This window comes from Coregonus lavaretus (assembly GCF_964263955.1).
Source record: "Coregonus lavaretus genome assembly, chromosome: 19".
In the NCBI taxonomy this organism is placed as follows: domain Eukaryota; kingdom Metazoa; phylum Chordata; class Actinopteri; order Salmoniformes; family Salmonidae; genus Coregonus; species Coregonus lavaretus.
The window spans coordinates 39,364,980-39,382,485 of NC_140006.1; the positions used below are offsets into that span (position 1 = coordinate 39,364,980).

The following is a 17,506-nucleotide window of genomic DNA, read 5'->3' on the forward strand; positions in this document are numbered from 1 at the left end:
TATTATTGTGCTTTGTTTTATTTGATAGTATTGATATTTCTATAATTCAGTAACACTACATCATATTATTTAAATAAAAAAAAAAAAAACACTGTAGAGAAATGAAAAGTAAATATCATTACACTTTAAAGTGTCATTTTTTAAAGTAAAATTGTAGTTGACTTAACTCTATACAGTGTAATCATATTACTCTCAACAGTGTGATTAAACTACAGTGTTAAATATTTTGACACATTTCATTGTTATTTTTTACACAATATGGAGTAGAATTAACTCTAAAAGTTTTACACTGACCAAAGAGTACATTTTACACTGATTTTGAGTGGGACCAAATGTTATCTGAAACAGAGTTAAATTCAACTCGATAGGAGTTAAATTAACACTTCTGTTTTTACTGTGTATGTTTCTCTGTCCAGGCATTGCTGATGAATGCCAGAGGGGTACACTACAAAGCAGGATTATGGAGTTAGTAAACTAACTTGTCTAAATATTCTGTTAACTTTTTATTTTGTAGAAAGATAAGCTTGGTCTAATTGATTTAACAAATTTAAGATATTTCTGGTTGCTTATCAAAGTTAGCTGGCTAACTCATTGATCCTACTTTGTATAGGTATTTTTAAGTACCAGCTAACCATATCATATGTTATGGCAATCTGATGCCTGACGGAAAAGTCAATGACGTGGCCAACGTCTAAGCAGGGGAACGGCCTGGGTCTAGGGGTCGATTTGAGGTTGGGCCAATGTCTTCAAGTGGTGACGATAAACCAGGTTCCATCCAACCTTTTTATGCGAGTAAAGTACATGTCGGATAAAAAAAATGTCACAACAGGCCTGATGGAAACAGCAAATTTGTCTGTAAACTTTTCAAATCCCGACAAAACAAAATTCGGTAAAATTCAAATGCAAGAAATGGCAGTGAAAATGCCTTATGTGTGCAAATATGTATAAAATAACCATCATATTGAAATAAACTTGTAATAACGCGATATGTTGTGGCAAAAGTTATTTTTATGTGCACAATGTCATCACGCACAGCTGGAAAGGAGCATCAAGCTCATCACCGTGCACTTTCACCACCCTGTGAATTTCATCATGTAATTTCATCTGTAGCCTAATAAACTGCATGCTTTCCAGCGTCGTAGTGGGAGGTCCACACAACCTATCATCTTGTGACTCGCAAGTTTACTTCGATATGATGGTTATTATATAAATGTTTGCGCATAAAGGCTTTTCCACCGCAATGTCTCGCATAATTACATTTACAGACACAAAAAGATCCTACCTTGTCTAGCGTATTTTGTTTTGTCGATATTTGGAAAGTAAACAAATGTGCTGTTTCCATCAGGCCAGCGACATGTACTTTACTCTCATAAAAAGGTTGGTTGGAAACCTGGTTATAGATGGGAAATATTCTAAGCCTACACATCAATCGACCAAATACCACTAATTGATCACAAGCGCATATAACAGTTGCGTTCTCTCTTGGGTGCAATGTTCAGAATGAAATGTAGGCTGTAATGTAGATTAGACATATGCGTCTCTTAGAATAGGGAATCGCATCAGCTCCATACAAGACATTTCTGTCTGCATCATTCTGAATGTTGCACCCTCCTGAATGTGACACTGGTCATTTGATTTAATCTGCACTCAGGGGTAGACGTGACATAGTAAATGTAAATATGGTACAGTCCAATTAGTATGATGTGTTAAGTTTCTTATGTTATGCATTTAATGTGTAGATGTCCATCATCAATTACGTATGATATGTTATGAATTGCAATTTGTACAGTATGTTACCAAATCCAAAATGAACATATCATACTAATTGGAATATCATGGATTTACATTTACTATGTTACGTATAGACTATGAGACCAGGCTGTGAATGGAAGATCTGAAGTCTGATTGGTTGGTAATCATCTTCAGCCTCTGGCTACAGTGAGTGAAGGAAACTTTTGTGGCACACTGATGTGGTGGTCTGGTGTGTGTGTGAAAAGTTGCTGCCTACCCTACGCCCCAAACTCCAGGCTCCACTGCATCCTCACTACCAATATCCTTATGACCCTCAGCCAGACAAGCCTGTAACTGGCTCGGGTTCCAAAGATCTTCAGCGTCCTTGGTATCCAGATCCCTTCTACACTTATGACCCTCAGCCAGCCAAGCCTGCTACTCATCCTCCTGTGAGTCAAAAGCCTACTCCTGCTATGCTTCCCCCTGCTACTGAAAAGCCAACAGCTCCACTGCATCCTATCTACCCAAAACCTGCTACTTCCCCTCTTGGGAACCCTCAGTATTACTTTTCCTTCTACCCTCAGCCAGCCAAGCCTGTAACTCATCTGAGTTATCCACAGGGTAAAAGCCAATTTATGCTTGATCTGAAAATGTGGTCGGAGGCTTCGTATGGAAGGTGTGACGCAATTGCGGAGCCTCCAGAGGCATGCAGAGGCAAAATCAAACTCCGTACCGCATCGCCGTGCGCCTCTAAAATTTTTTAACAATGTGGAGTGCTCCATATAGCTCCGCATTCACATGATTGGTTGACGATAGGTGGGGTCGGTACGTCCTGTATAAAAACAAACACTTCCTTCACAATAGCTCTGACGTCTGCAGTGGCTGCATCGCACTAAATGCTGTACGGCCACTTCAGACTTCGGATTGACCATGCAGAGGCTTTTACTGTCAACACGTGAGTCTGCAATGGACACTGGAGGTGAAGGAATCTGCATCGTACATATCAATTAGATTTTCATGAACATTAACCCCTAATTCTTCATTTGAGTGGAATGTTTTCACTGTCTCTGGCTCTGCATTATCCACAGATTAACTGTCAACTTGTGAGTCTGAAAATGGACACTGGAGGTGAAGGAATCTGCATAGTAAGTATAAATTTGATCTATAAAGACATTAATTTCAAATACAGATGTTAAGTGCACAGAGGTAATTTGTACATTATATTTTGTCTTTCAGATGCGACCATCCAGTGACTCCCATGCCACAATTGAACAATGGACCAAGTTATTTGAGCAAAAAAATAAAGATAATTGAAAGCGTTCTTTTAGTTGTCATTAATTATTACTTTTGCGAAGTATATCACAGCATGCTATTGTGATTTAGTGCTGAACTTTGTAGTTTTATGCATTGAATTTTTATGCAGCCTAGCTACAGTATGTAGGGTAAAAAGCTACATTCTCCGCTTATTAAATATACACTGAACAAAAATATAAATGCAACAATTTCAAAGATTTTACTGTGTTACAAGTCATATAAGGAAATCAGTCAATTTAAATACATTCATTAGGCCCTAATCTAAGGATTTCACGTGACTGGGAATACAGACATGCATCTGTTGGTCGCAGATACCTTTAAAAAAAGGTAGGGGTGTGGATCAGAAAACCAGTCAGTATCTAGTGTGATCACCATTTGCCTTATGCAGCGCAACACATCTCCTTCGCATAGAATTGATCAGGCTGTGGATTGTGGCCTGTGGAACGTTGTCCCACTTCACTTTAATGGCTGTGCGAAGTTGCTGGATATTGGTGGGAACTGGAACATGCTGTCATATTCGTCGATCCAGAGCATCCCAAACATGCTCAATGGGTGACATGTCTGGTGAGTATGCAGGCCATGGAAGACTGGGACCTTTTAAGCTCCAGGAATTGTGTACAGATCCTTGTGACATGGGGCCGTGCATTATCATGCTGAAACGAGGTGATGGCGGGCGTATGAATGGAACGACAGTGGGCTTCAGGATCTCGTCACAGTATCTCTGTGCATTCAAATTGCCATCGATTAAAATGCAGTTGTGTTCGTTGTCTGTAGCTTATGCCTGCCCATACCATAACCCCACCTCCACCATGGGACATTCTGTTCACAACGTTGACATCAGCATACCGCTCGCCCACACGACGCCATACACGCTGTCTGTCATCTGCCCGGTACAGTTGAAACCAGGATTCCTCCATGAAGAGCACACTTCTCCAGTGTGCCAGTGGCCATTGAAGGTGAGCATTTGCCCACTGAAGTCGGTTACGACGCAGAACTGCAGTCAGGTCAAGACGCTGGTGAGGACAATGAGCACACAGATGAGCTTCCCTGAGACGGTTTCTGACAGTTTGTGCAGAAATGATTCGGTTGTGCAAACCCACAGTTTCATCAGCTGTCTGGGTGGCTGGTCTCAGACAATTCCGCAGGTGAAGAAGCTGGATGTGGAGGTCTTGGGCTGGCGTGGTTACACGTGGTCTGCGGTTGTGAGGCCGGTTGGACGTACTGCCAAATTCTTTAAAACGACATTGGAGGCAGCTTATGGTAAAGAAATAAACATTCAATTCTCTGGCAAACGCTCTGGTGGACATTCCTGCAGTTAGCATGCCAATGGCACACTCTCTCAACTTGATACAGTGGGGAAAAAAAGTATATAGTCAGCCACCAATTGTGCAAGTTCTCCCACTTAAAAAGATGAGAGAGGCCTGTAAGGTCTACAATTTTGTTTCTGGTGTCCTTTGACAGCTCTTTGGTCTTGGCCATAGTGGAGTTTGGAGTGTGACTGTTTGAGGTTGTGGACAGGTGTCTTTTATACTGATTACAAGTTAAAACAGGTGCCATTAATACAGGTAACGAGTGGAGGACAGAGGAGCCTCTTAAAGAAGAAGTTACAGGTCTGTGAGAGCCAGAAATCTTGCTTGTTTGTAGGTGACCAAATACTTATTTTCCACCATAATTTGCAAATAAATTCATAAAAAATCCTACAATGTGATTTTCTGGAATTTTTTTCTCATTTTGTCTGTCATAGTTGACGTGTACCTATGATGAAAATTACAGGCCTCTCTCATCTTTTTAAGTGGGAGAACTTGCACAATTGGTGGCTGACTAAATACTTTTTTCCCCCACTGTACATCTGTGGCATTGTGTTTGTGTGACAAAACTGCACATTTGAGTGGCCTTTTATTGTCCCCAGCACAAGGTGCACCTGTGTAATGATCATGCTGTTTAATCAGCTTCTTGATATGCCACACCTGTCAGGTGGATGGATTATCTTGGCAAAGGAGAAATGCTCACTAACAGGGATGTAAACAAATTTGTGAAAAACATTTGAGCTAAATTGGCTTTTTGAGTGTATGGAAAATTTCGGGGATCTTTTATTTCAGCTTATGAAACATGTGACCAACACTTGACATGTTGCGTTTATATTTTGGTGTATTTTGGAATATATTTTAGTAGCTACCACAGCATGCTGTCAAAATGTATTTCCACAGTGCCTTCGGAAAGTATTCAGACCCCTTTACTTTTTTTGTTACAGTCATTCTAAAATTGATAAAATAAAATCCTCAGCAATCTACACACAATACCCCATAATGACAAAGCAAAAAACGTTTTTTGGAAATGTTTTGCAAATGTATTAAAAATAAAAAACAGAAATACCTTATTTACATAAGTATTCAGACCCTTTGCTATGAGACTCGAAATTGAGCTCAGGTGCATCCTGTTTCCATTGATCATCCTTGATGTTTCTACAACTGGAGTCCACCTGTGGTAAATCCAATTGATTGGATATGATTTGGAAATGCACACACATGTATATATAAGGTCCCACAGTTGACAGTGCATGTCAGAGCAAAAACCAAGCCATGAGGTCGAAGGAATTGTCCATAGAGCTCTGAGACAGGATTGTGTCGAGGCACAGATCTGGGGAAGGGTACCAAAAAATGTCTGCAGCATTGAAGGTCCCCAAGAACACAGTGGCTTCCATCATTCTTAAATGGAAGAAGTTTGGAACCACCAAGACTCTTCCTAGAGCTGGCCACCCGGCCAAACTGAGCAATCGGGGGAGAAGGGCCTTGGTCAGGGAGGTGACCAAGAACCCGATGGTCAGTCTGACAGAGCTCTAGAGTTCCTCTGTGGAGATGGGAGAACCTTCCAGAAGGACAACCATCTCTGCAGCACTCCACCAATCAGGCCTTTATGGTAGAGTGGCCAGACGGAAGCTACTCCTCAGTAAAAGGCACATGACAGCCCGCTTGGAGTTTGCCAAAAGGCACCTAAAGACTCTCAGACCATGAGAAACAAGATTCTCTGGTCTGATGAAACCAAGATTGAACTATTTGGCCTGAATGCCAAGCGTCACAGGAAACCTGGCACCATCCCTATGGTGAAGCATGGTGGTGGTAGCATCATGCCGTGGGGATGTTTTTCAGCGGCAGGGACTGGGAGACTAGTCAGGATCGAGGCAAAGATGAACGGAGCAAAGTACAGAGAGATCCTTGATGAAAACCTGCTCCAGAGCGCTCAGGACCTCAGACTGGGGTGAAGGTTCACCTTTCAACAGGACAACGCAGGAGTGGCTTCGAGACATGTCTCTGAATATCCTTGAGTGGGCCAGCCAGAGGCCGGACCTGAACCCTATCGAACATCTCTGGAGAGACCTGAAAATAGCTGTGCAGCAACGCACCCCATCCAACCTGACAGAGCTTGAGAGGATCTGCAGAGAAGGATGGGAGAAACTCCCCAAATACAGGTGTGCCACGCTTGTAGTGTCATTCCCAAGAAGACACAAGGCTGTAATCGCTGCCAAAGGTGCTTCAACAAAGTACTGAGTAAAGGGTCTGAATACTTATGTAAATTGAATATTTCTGTTTTTATTAGTAATAAATTAGCAAAAATTTCGAATGTCCTGATTTTGCTTTGTCATTATGGGGTATAGTGTTCTAGATTGATGAGTGGAAAAAAACAATTGAATACATTTTAGAATAAGGCTGTAACCTAACAAAATGTGGAAAAACTCAAGGGGTCTGAATACTTTCCGAAGGCACTGTATTTTAAATATATAAACATAGATGTAGAAATTATTGAAAACGGCCAGTTTTGCAATATGTCCATATATTTTGGTGTACATATCAGGCTTAAAAATATATTTAGCAGTGGAGGCTGGTGGGAGGAGCTATAGGAGGATGGGCTCATTTTGATGGCTGGAATGGAATTAAAGGAATGGAGTCAAATGTGGTTTCCATATGTTTGATGTGTTTGATACCATTCCATTAATTGCATTCCAGACATAATAATGAGCCCGTCCTCCTATAGCTCCTCCCACCAGCCTCCTCTGCTATTTAGATATCTGTAATTTACATATGTAAATACATGTACATCCATGTTAAAATATATGTAAATATATGATTTTTCCATTTGGGTGTAGTGACATTTTTTATCTGAGGTACTTTACTCGCATAAAAAATTTGGATGGAAACACAGGAGGCTGCCGAGGGGAGAACGGCTCATAATAATGGCTGGAATGGAGCATTGCGTCCGCTCCAGCCATTACGAGCCCGTTCTCCCCAATTAAGGTGCTACCAAATCCTGTGGATGGAAACCTAGTTATAGATGGGAAATATTCTAAGCGTGCACATCAATCGACCAAATACCACTAATTGATCACAGGTGCATATCATCACAGTTGTGTTCACTTGGGCGCAATGTTCAGGTAGAAATGTAGGCTGTAATGTAGATTAGACAGCTGCCTCTCATGTAGAATAGGGAATCATGTCAGCGCCGTACAATTCATTTCTATCTGCATCGTTCTGAACGTTGCCCCCTCCTGAACGTGACGCGCGTCTTTTGATTACAGACACCTGTGAATGGGAGGTCTGAAGTCTGATTGGTCGGTAATCATATTCCGCCTCTGGCGACAGTGAGTGAAGGAAACGCTTGCGGCACACTGATGTGGTGGGCTGGTGTGTTTGTGAAACGCGATTTTAATCCGATGGCATGGAACGCGGAAGGGCAGCATTTATCTTTAAGATGTTTATGGCTGTTTGTGGTGGTTTTGAACTCCTTTGGTCAGTGTAATGCTTTAACACAAACGAGGGCATCAATGTCCTCCATCGTCCTGGGACCCCATTTCAAGGGGAATATTAACAATGGTAAAGCAGAGCAGTCTACAGGTGCTGTGCGATTTGGAAGGCTTATACTTGGACGTAATGTCAAACCAAGAAATGAGAGTTTTGCTACTGATGAACGTGCTGTCTCTAAAGTCATATCATCCAATGGCTCTCTGGATGATGACGCTGATTACCAGTCTGACATGGGTATGTTTGACTTATCGCCATTTTAAAACTGAAGGTCCTTTTTGCTTCCATTTGTACCCCATGTTTATCAGTTTGACTTAGTTCCAAACAATTTGTCATAATTAGTTACACCTGCCAGTGTAAATGGAAGCGTTTGTTCCAAACAATGCCTTGAAGTACTCTTACTCCCATGAACGCTTTAGTAGCCTAGCCCTACAACCAATGTTAAGAATTGATTACCCATCGGTGTTTTAATACTTAAGTGGTCTTCTCCTTTTTAAAGGTTGGGAATCTAAGCAGCTGGAAGGACAAGTTTATGGCACAGCTAGCCCAAATAGTCCAGTGGTGGCAAGTCTCTTGCAGATGGAACCAAGGGTTGAATGTGTTGGGGACTCCATGAAACTAACGGTCCATGACACAGGCGCTACACCAGGCGCTCTCTTTTTTGTGGACCGAGGCAAGTATCAAGCTGTTTATCCTGGTACTCCAAATTGAGTCATTTGAAAGCTGTACAAGTTAGATGTAATTCCTTGGCTACTGGTGATCTTATTTCCGTTCTGTTACAATGTTTTTTCAGGAAATCATCAGTCTCCCCTGCCTTTGTCACAGTTGCCCTCAAGCTGTGGTCATTCCATGCGCACCACTCGGAGGGATTGGATTTTCATTGCAATCTATAATGGCTGTTACGTCACGCGGGAGGTGGGAAATCATTCAATTTGTTCCTGTTTTATTGGGAATTTTAACATTTGCTAAGATGAGTAACTTTAAATTATCTTACAGGATGATAAATATGTTCTGCCTTTGCGTTGGTGGGGGTTGCCAATGAAAATGTCCTGCCCTGCCAAAAAGCCCTCTAAACCCAACCCTCCTACTGTTTCCTGCTACCCTGAGGGCATGGTGGTGAAAATGGAAGGTGGCACCTCTGCCGAGGAGCTCAGAGTCAAGTGTAAGTACAGTCGTGGTCAAAAGTTGAGAATGACAAGTGTTGGTCTTCAAAGTTTGCTGCTTCAGTGTTTTTAGATATTTTTGTCAGATGTTACTGAAGTATAATTAGAAGCATTCCATAAGTGTCAAAGGCTTTCATTGACATTTACATTAAGTTTATGCAAAGAGTCAATATTTGCAGTGTTGACCCTTTTTCAAGACCTCTGCAATCTGCCCTGGCATGCTGTCAATTAACTTCTGGGCCACATCCTGACTGATTGCAGCCCATTCTTGCATAATCAATGCTTGGAGTTTGTCAGAGTTTGAGGGGTTTTGTTTGTCCACCTGCCTCTTGAGGATTGACCACATTCTCAATGGGATTATGGTCTGGGGAGTTTCCTGGCCATGGACCCAACATTTCAATGTTTTGTCCCTGAGCCACTTAGTTATCACTTTTGCCTTATGGCAAGGCGCTCCATCATGCTGGAAAAGGCATTGTCACCAAACTGTTCTTGGATGGTTAGTTGTTTCGGAGGATGTGTTGGTACCATTCTTTATTCATGGCTGTGTTCTGCAAAATTGTGAGTGAGCCCACTCCCTTGGCTGAGAAGCAACCCCATACATGAATGGTTTCAGGATGCTTTACTGTTGGCATGACACAGGACTGATGGTAGCGCTCCCCTTGTCTTCTCCGGACAAGGTGTTTTCCGGATGCCCCAAACAATCGGAAAGGGATTCTGAGAAAATTGACTTTATCCCAGTCCTCAGCAGTCCAATCCCTGTATCTTTTGCGGAATATCAGTCTGTCCCTGATGTTTTTTCTGGAGAGAAGTGGCTTCCTTACTGCCCTTGACACCAGGCCAACCTCCAGAAGTCTTTGCCTCACTGTGCGTGCAGATACACTCACACCTGCCTGCTGCCATTCCTGCGCAAGCTCGGCACTGGTGGTGCCCCGATCCCGCAGCTGAATCAACTTTAGGAGACGGTCCTGGAGCTTGCTGGACTTTCTTGGGCGCCCTGAAGCCACCTTCACAACAATTGAACCGCTCTCCTTGAAGTTCTTGATGATCCGATAAATGGTTGATTTTAGGTGCAATATCCTTACCTGTGAAGCCCTTTTTGTGCAAAGCAATGATGACTGCACGTGTTAACAGAGGAAGAACAATGATATGCAAATTGCCATAACTGAGGCAGCAGACTTCGTGAAAATTAATATTTGTGTCATTCTTAACTTTTGACCATGAGTGTAGGTTACATAAGTCCCAATCCTTGCACTTGTTTCCCTCTTGGTATTATGCTGAAGTTTGAGTAAATCATAACTGTATGCATTAAGTTTTGTTTTCTACTCCAATTCTTCTCCCAGTCAAAGGACACTGGCAGCCATTGATGAGCGTTTCGCCCCAGTGTGGCTACAGTGTGGTAGCTCATCTAGAGGCTGTGATCATTTCTGCTCACTATGAACCCTGTGTGGAAACTAAGGTATGGCCATCTGAATTGTCAGTCTTGTGTAAATATTGTCATTGCTGGTTTTGAAGACATGGACGGGAATCAAGGAATTTGACTCAAACGTTTATCTCTTTTATTGCAGGATGGGATGTTCACCCTTGAACTTGCCAGAGAGGGGGAGATTACAGTATCCTGTCCTGGTTCTGTTGAACAGCCTTTCCCTCGCCCCAGTTACCCCCAAAACCCTGTGACTCTTCCTCCTGTCATTGCGCGTCAACAAAGTCCCATGTTTCCTCCTCGGCCTACTCCACCCCCTAAACCCCAGGCTCCACTGCAGCCTTACTACACAAAGCCTGCTGAGAAGCCAAAACCTGCTACTCCGCCTCCTTGGAACCCTCAGTATCACTTTCCCTTCTACCCTCAGCCAGCCGAGCCTGTAACTAGGTCTCCTCCTAAAGACCCCCAGCCTCATTGGTATTCAGAGTCCTTCTACCCTCAGCCAGCCAAGCCTGTAACTAGGTCTCCTCCTAAAGACCCCCAGCCTCATTGGTATTCAGAGTCCTACCCTCAGCCAGCCAAGCCTGTAACTAGCTCTCCTAAAGACCCCCAGCCTCCTTGGTATTCAGAGTCCTTCTACCCTCAGCCAGCCGAGCCTGTAACTAGGTCTCCTCCTAAAGACCCCCAGCCTCCTTGGTATTCAGAGTCCTTCTACCCTCAGCCAGCCAAGCCTGTAACTAGGTCTCCTCCTAAAGACCCCCAGCCTCCTTGGTATTCAGAGTCCTTCTACCCTCAGCCAGCCAAGCCTGTAACTAGGTCTCCTCCTAAAGACCCCCAGCCTCCTTGGTATTCAGAGTCCTTCTACCCTCAGCCAGCCGAGCCTGTAACTAGGTCTCCTCCTAAAGACCCCCAGCCTCCTTGGTATTCAGATTCCTTCGACCCTCAGCCAGCTGAGCCAGTTACTCATCCGCCTGCCACACTTCCCCCTGCAACAGAAGCTCCAAATGGCAAGGTGTACTATCCTTACTACCAATATCCTTATGACCCTCAGCCAGCCAAGCCTGCTACTCATCCTCCTGTGAGTCAAAAGCCTACCCATGTCATGCTTCCCCCTGCTACTGAAAAGCCAACAGCTCCACTGCATCCTTACTACCCAAAACCTGCTACTCTGCCTCCTGGGAACCCTCCGTATTACTTTTCATTCTACCCTCTGCCTGCCAAGCCGGCAACTCCTCCCCCTCAAGTGCATACTCCTGCTACCAAAGTTCCTCAGGGCCATGTGCAGCATCCTTACTACCCACATCCCCTCTATCCACCACATCCCAAGCCTGTAACTGGCTCTCCACCTAAAGACCCTGAAATTGTTTGGGATTCAGATTCCTTTCACCCTCAACCAGCCAAGCCTGCTACTCGTCCTCCTCTGACTCTAAAGCCTGCTACTGAAAAGCCAAAAGCTCCACTGCATCCTTACGACCCACATCCTTACTACCAACATTTCTACCCTCGGCCAGCTAAGCCCATAACAATCCCTCTTAGGCCTGCAACACAAAAACCAGAACAAACCCCATTTGTAGTCCATACCTGGACACCTGCTTCGCCACAATCTAGTCATCCTAGAACTACAAAAGCACCTGAAACTGTGGCTCCTTCTACTCGGCCAGGTGACCCTTATCCACCCCATCCTGGGTATTGTCCTACAATCTGCCCTACTGGTTTCTTGAACTGCTGCCCAATGCCCGTCTCTTTCCATCAGCACCACCACAACCATTTTGGCCCTGTAGCATCCAAGGATGGTGTTATCATTCCCGATTACCCTTTCAAATATACATCTGACCTGTTCAACTACGCGTCAGTTTCTGGACCTACCCAAGCCACTACAACCCCAGAACCTGTAAAGGTTCAGACTGTTGCCCCCAGTAAAACTTCCTTGACTGGTTTCCATGACTACTGGAGTCGGCATGGAATGAGGTTTTCAACCGCCTTGGCTTCGTATGGCCAAGCACCTAGTGATACCAACAAGCCCTCAGAACCCCAACGTCCAAACCAGTCTCATTTTCAGCCCTACAACCCACAGCCAATGCACCCATATTTTCAAGCACCTTCCAGTGACTCCAACAAGCCGACTGAACAGCAACGACCAATGCAGCCATATCTGCCCTATAACCCACAAAGGCTTATGCATGCATATCCTCTGCCTTACAACCCACAAGGTCCAGTACAGCCACATGGCCAAGCACCTGTTTATTCTAACAAGCCCTTGGAACTTCAGCGACCTGCCAGTGATCCAAGTAAACCATCTGAACCTCAAGTGCTTTCTAGTGGCCCCAACAAGCCCTTAAAACCCCAACCTTCAACGCGGCGGCATTATCCTTTCAGACCGCCTCCAATGTGGCATGACCCAGACGTGTTCTACGCATCCAAGCCACTGATGCAACCAGACCACCACCAAATCCAACTTTCTGAATCTGCAATGCACATGCATGGCAAACTTGAACAATTGACAAGTCCTCAAGAGCAGCCACATAGACCAGTCAAGGAATGGGGTGGCTCCCTTCCCAGTAATTCAGAGGGTATCTCTAGCCTTCAGCAACCAAACCCCTCAAGCCAACAAATGCCTACCCATTACGGCTCATTGCCAATATATTATGCTGGTTCCAAACCATCCTACCCCCAGAAACCTGAAGCCAAGCCTTCTGGTAAACCCTCCAGACCTGAATTCCCAGAGTCATTCGAACACTATTGGAAGCCCATTGTGCCACTAGGTTCTAACCAGGGGTTCCATGTCTCTTACCCGGACCAATCTGCTGGAGGTTCTTACCCGGCCCAATCCGCTGGAGGTGAAGACAATGCTGCTAACTAAATGTAAGTCACTTTGACCTCTCTCCATAGTTGACCTAACATTTTTAAGTCTAACTCTTTTAATTGAACAGTAGTTAACATGCATCTGTCTTTTTCAGGCTGCATGACCCGTCCCATCATTCAGATAATGGCACTGATGCCCGCCAGAAGCAGCCATGTTTTTGAGGTTTTCCCAATAAAGTGATAAACTGAAAATTGCGTAACTTTTTCATTTTAGTGTTTGGAATGACTTAACTGCATGTGTTTTAGGAAATATAGGTGCTTCAGGAAATATTTTAGCCAGGTGTGATGGGTAACACTTGTACTGTAAACCAGAATTACTTTTGAAGGCCCGTTTTCCCCATAGCCACTACTGACTGGATTTCAGTACCTTTTCCCAGTCAATGTCACCCACATACAAACTTACTAAATTCTAAACTAATCAGTTTGTTAACATTTTGACAATGGTCACAGAAGCGATTTCAGAATACTGCTGAAAAGCTGGCAACCATCTACCCCTCAAATATGGTTTAAGCCTCCCATCTAGTGGTCATATAACAAAATTAGTTCGGCTATTCATGTGAATGGGTTCAAGTGGTTGTATTGGCCACTGATCTCGACGGAGTCTAAGGGCAACTATATTTGCTATTGAATGTTAACCATTACTCAAATAGCAATTGTTCATAGTGCATCAATTTATATCCTACTGGTTTGAAGCTTTGTAGTATACAGCATTTTGCTGGCATCTCACTCAGACTGCACACTTTTTCACCCATTTATCCTCTAGAATTGTAATCACTCATTTGCACACCTGCAAGTCTTTGACAGTCTAGAGATTGAACTACAGTAACTTTGACCAGTCCCATGCAAATAAAGCTTTTCTGCAGTATTAAGAAATTGAGGTCCAGCACTTATACTTTATTTTTTATTTATTGCTAACAATTGAATTAGTTGTGGGTGTCATGTTTGGTAGAGTTCACACAACTGGTTAGGAGATGTGTATGGGGGTTATTGTGGCTTGTTTCAATGCTGGGTTACGGTAAGACCTATCAGCCAACAAATCCTGCGTTGGCCTGGTTATATATCCACCATATTTGCTGGAATAGTGCTAGAAAGTACGATTATAAAAATAATCTGCGGTAGCACGGTTTACAGTTGAGTCATTGAGTAGTCATTATCCAACGCAATTTACAATTAGCAGTAGTCGGGCTACGAGTCAGGTCGGCAGATTGTGTGTAACGGGCATAACTGTGGTCCTCTGTAGCTCAGCTGGTAGAGCATAGCGTTTGCAGTGCCGGGATAGTGGTGCACCACCCGTATGTATAATGTATGCACGCATTAGTCGTGTTGGATAAAAGCGTCTAATGCACCCCCCCCCCCCAAAGTTTACAATATTTTCACCTGATCCTCCCCTAGTACTGTAAAATAAAATGAACACCCTCATAGAATTAACTCAATGTGTATGACCATAACTGTAGCGACCCTGTGGATATAGACTTAAATATATTACATAGAGATGAAAAAATGCTCAACCTCCAGATCAGCACGAGGGGGGAGTTCAAGTACAATTCTTACAAGCTTGTTGGGATGGTAGCTTATTCTTTAGATGTTTGGGGCTGCTGGTGAACCATGACGTGCAGCATAATCAAAGTGACACTGGACTTGCGCACTTGTCTTTAGGGTGTCTATAGCTAGGTTTCCATCGCATTGGCGACAGATTTTCATGTGAATATTATACAATCTTCATAAAAACAATATGCCATTTCAGAGTTTCCTTTAGCAAAATTTTGCACCGGACAACATGACAGGGAAGATTTTAATTTGCTGGACATTTGAGAAAGGTTTATAAACATCCATATGCATTCAGATCCAAAACACCAAGGATGTTGGCCAGATGAGCCACATTTACGTGTCCTTAAAAACAGCCTATAACAAATTACTAAAACACTATTCTTTATGTTTCGATGTGTAGCATATGCAAAACGTTTTAGCCAATTTTTGTTTTTTTTAGGCTACTTTCGTAAAACAATAATTGTCCACGTCAAGGTTCAGCTCTCAGAGATTTGAGCATTACATGTATCAGGCCATTGTATGCAAAGGCCTATAGGCTTAGATGTCCACTGTATGATATTCATATTTTATTATACAGTACCAGTCAAAAGTTTTGAAACCTACTCATTCCAGGGTTTTTCTATATTTCTACAATTTTTTTTTACATTGTAGAATAATAGTGAAGACATCAAAACTATGAAATAACACATGGAATCATGTAGTAACCAAAAAAAGTGTTCAACAAATCAAAATATATTTTAGATTTTAGATTCTTCAAAGTAGCCACCCTTTGCCTTGATGACAGCTTTGCACACTCTTGGCATTCTCTCAACCAGCTTCATGAGGTAGTCACCCGGAATGCATTTCAATTAACAGCTGTGCCTTGTTAAAAGTTAATTTGTGGAATTTCTTTCCTTCTTAATGCATTTGAGCCAATTAATTGTGTTGTGACAAGGTAGGGGTGGTATACAGAAGATAGCCCTATTTGGTAAAATACCAAGTCCATATTATGGCAAGAACAGCTCAAATAAGCAAAGAGAAACGACAGTCCATCATTACTTTAAGACATGAAGGTCAGTCAATACGGAAATTGTCAAGAACTTTGAAAGTTTCTTGAAGTGCAGTCGCAAAAACCATCAAGCGCTATGATGAAACTGGCTCTCATGAGGACCGCCACAGGAAAGGAAGACCCAGAGTTACTTCTGCTGCAGAGGATAAGTTCATTAGAGTTAACTGCACCTCAGATTGCAGCCCAAATAAATGCTTCACAGAGTTCAAATAACAGACACATCTCAACATCAACTGTTCAGAGGAGACTGCGTGAATCAGGCCTTCATGGTCAAATTACTGCAAAGAAACCACTACTAAAGGACACCAATTAGAAGAAGAGACTTGCTTGGGCCAAGAAACACGAGCAATGGACATTAGACCGATGGAAATCTCTCCTTTGGTCTGATGAGTCCAAATTTGAGATTTTTGGTTCCAACCGCCGTGTCTTTGTGAGACGCAGAGTAGGTGAACGGATGATTTCCGTATGTGTGGTTCCCACCGTGAAGCATGGAGGGGGAGGCGTGATGGTATGGGGGTGCTTTGCTGGTGACACTGTCTGTGATTTATTTAGAATTCAAGTCACACTTAGCCAGCATGGCTACCACAGCATTCTGCAGCGATACGCCATCCCATCTGGTTTGCGCTTAGTGGGACTATCATTTGATTTTCAACAGGACAATGACCCAAAACACACCTCCAGGCTGTGTAAGGGCTATCTGACCAATAAGGAGAGTGATGGAGTGCTGCATCAGATGACCTGGCCTCCACAATCACCCGACCTCAAACAAATTGAGATGGTTTGGGATGAGATGGACCGCAGAGTGAAGGAAAAGCAGCCAACAAGTGCTCAGCATATGTGGGAACTCCTTCAAGACTGTTGGAAAAGCATTCCTCATGAAGCTGGTTGAGAGAATGCCAAGAGTGTGCAAAGCTGTCATCAAGGCAAAGGGTGGCTACTTTGAAGAATCTCAAATATAAAATATATTTTGATTTCTTTAACACTTTTTTGGTTACTACATGATTCCATATGTATTATTTCGTAGTTTTTATTCTACAATGTAGAAAATTGTAAAAAAAAGAAAAACCAAACTTTTGACTGGTACTGTATATATATACAGTGGGGAGAACAAGTATTTGATACACTGCCGATTTTGCAGGTTTTCCTACTTACAAAGCATGTAGAGGTCTGTAATTTTTATCATAGGTACACTTCAACTGTGAGAGACGGAATCTAAAACAAAAATCCAGAAAATCACATTGTATGATTTTTAAGTAATAATTTGCATTTTATTGCATGACATAAGTATTTGATCACCTACCAACTAGTAAGAATTCCGTCTCTCACAGACCTCTTAGTTTTTCTTTAAGAAACCCTCCTGTTCTCCACTCATTACCTATATTAACTGCACCTGTTTGAACTCATTACCTGTATAAAAGACACCTGTCCACACACTCAATCAAACAGACTCCAACCTCTCCACAATGGCCAAGACCAGAGAGCTGTGTAAGGACATCAGGGATAAAATTGTAGACCTGCACAAGGCTGGGATGGGCTACAGGACAATAGGCAAGCAGCTTGGTGAGAAGGCAACAACTGTTGGCGCAATTATTAGAAAATGGAAGAAGTTCAAGATGACGGTCAATCA

At 43.0% G+C, this 17,506-nt stretch overlaps 1 protein-coding gene across 1 annotated transcript; it reads left to right on the forward strand.

The window, feature by feature from the left end:
* Positions 1 to 7,711: 7,711 nt before the first annotated feature.
* LOC311146294 (uncharacterized protein) lies at positions 7,712 to 11,845 on the forward strand (the record flags this gene model as incomplete). The annotated part of the gene is made up of 7 exons (XM_084182784.1): positions 7,712 to 8,075; positions 8,338 to 8,511; positions 8,632 to 8,753; positions 8,835 to 9,000; positions 10,342 to 10,457; positions 10,567 to 11,664; positions 11,798 to 11,845. Exons 1-7 carry the CDS (start codon positions 7,751 to 7,753, stop codon positions 11,843 to 11,845), a joined length of 2,049 nt encoding a protein of 682 aa, XP_084038910.1. The 5' UTR covers positions 7,712 to 7,750.
* Positions 11,846 to 17,506: the final 5,661 nt, after the last annotated feature.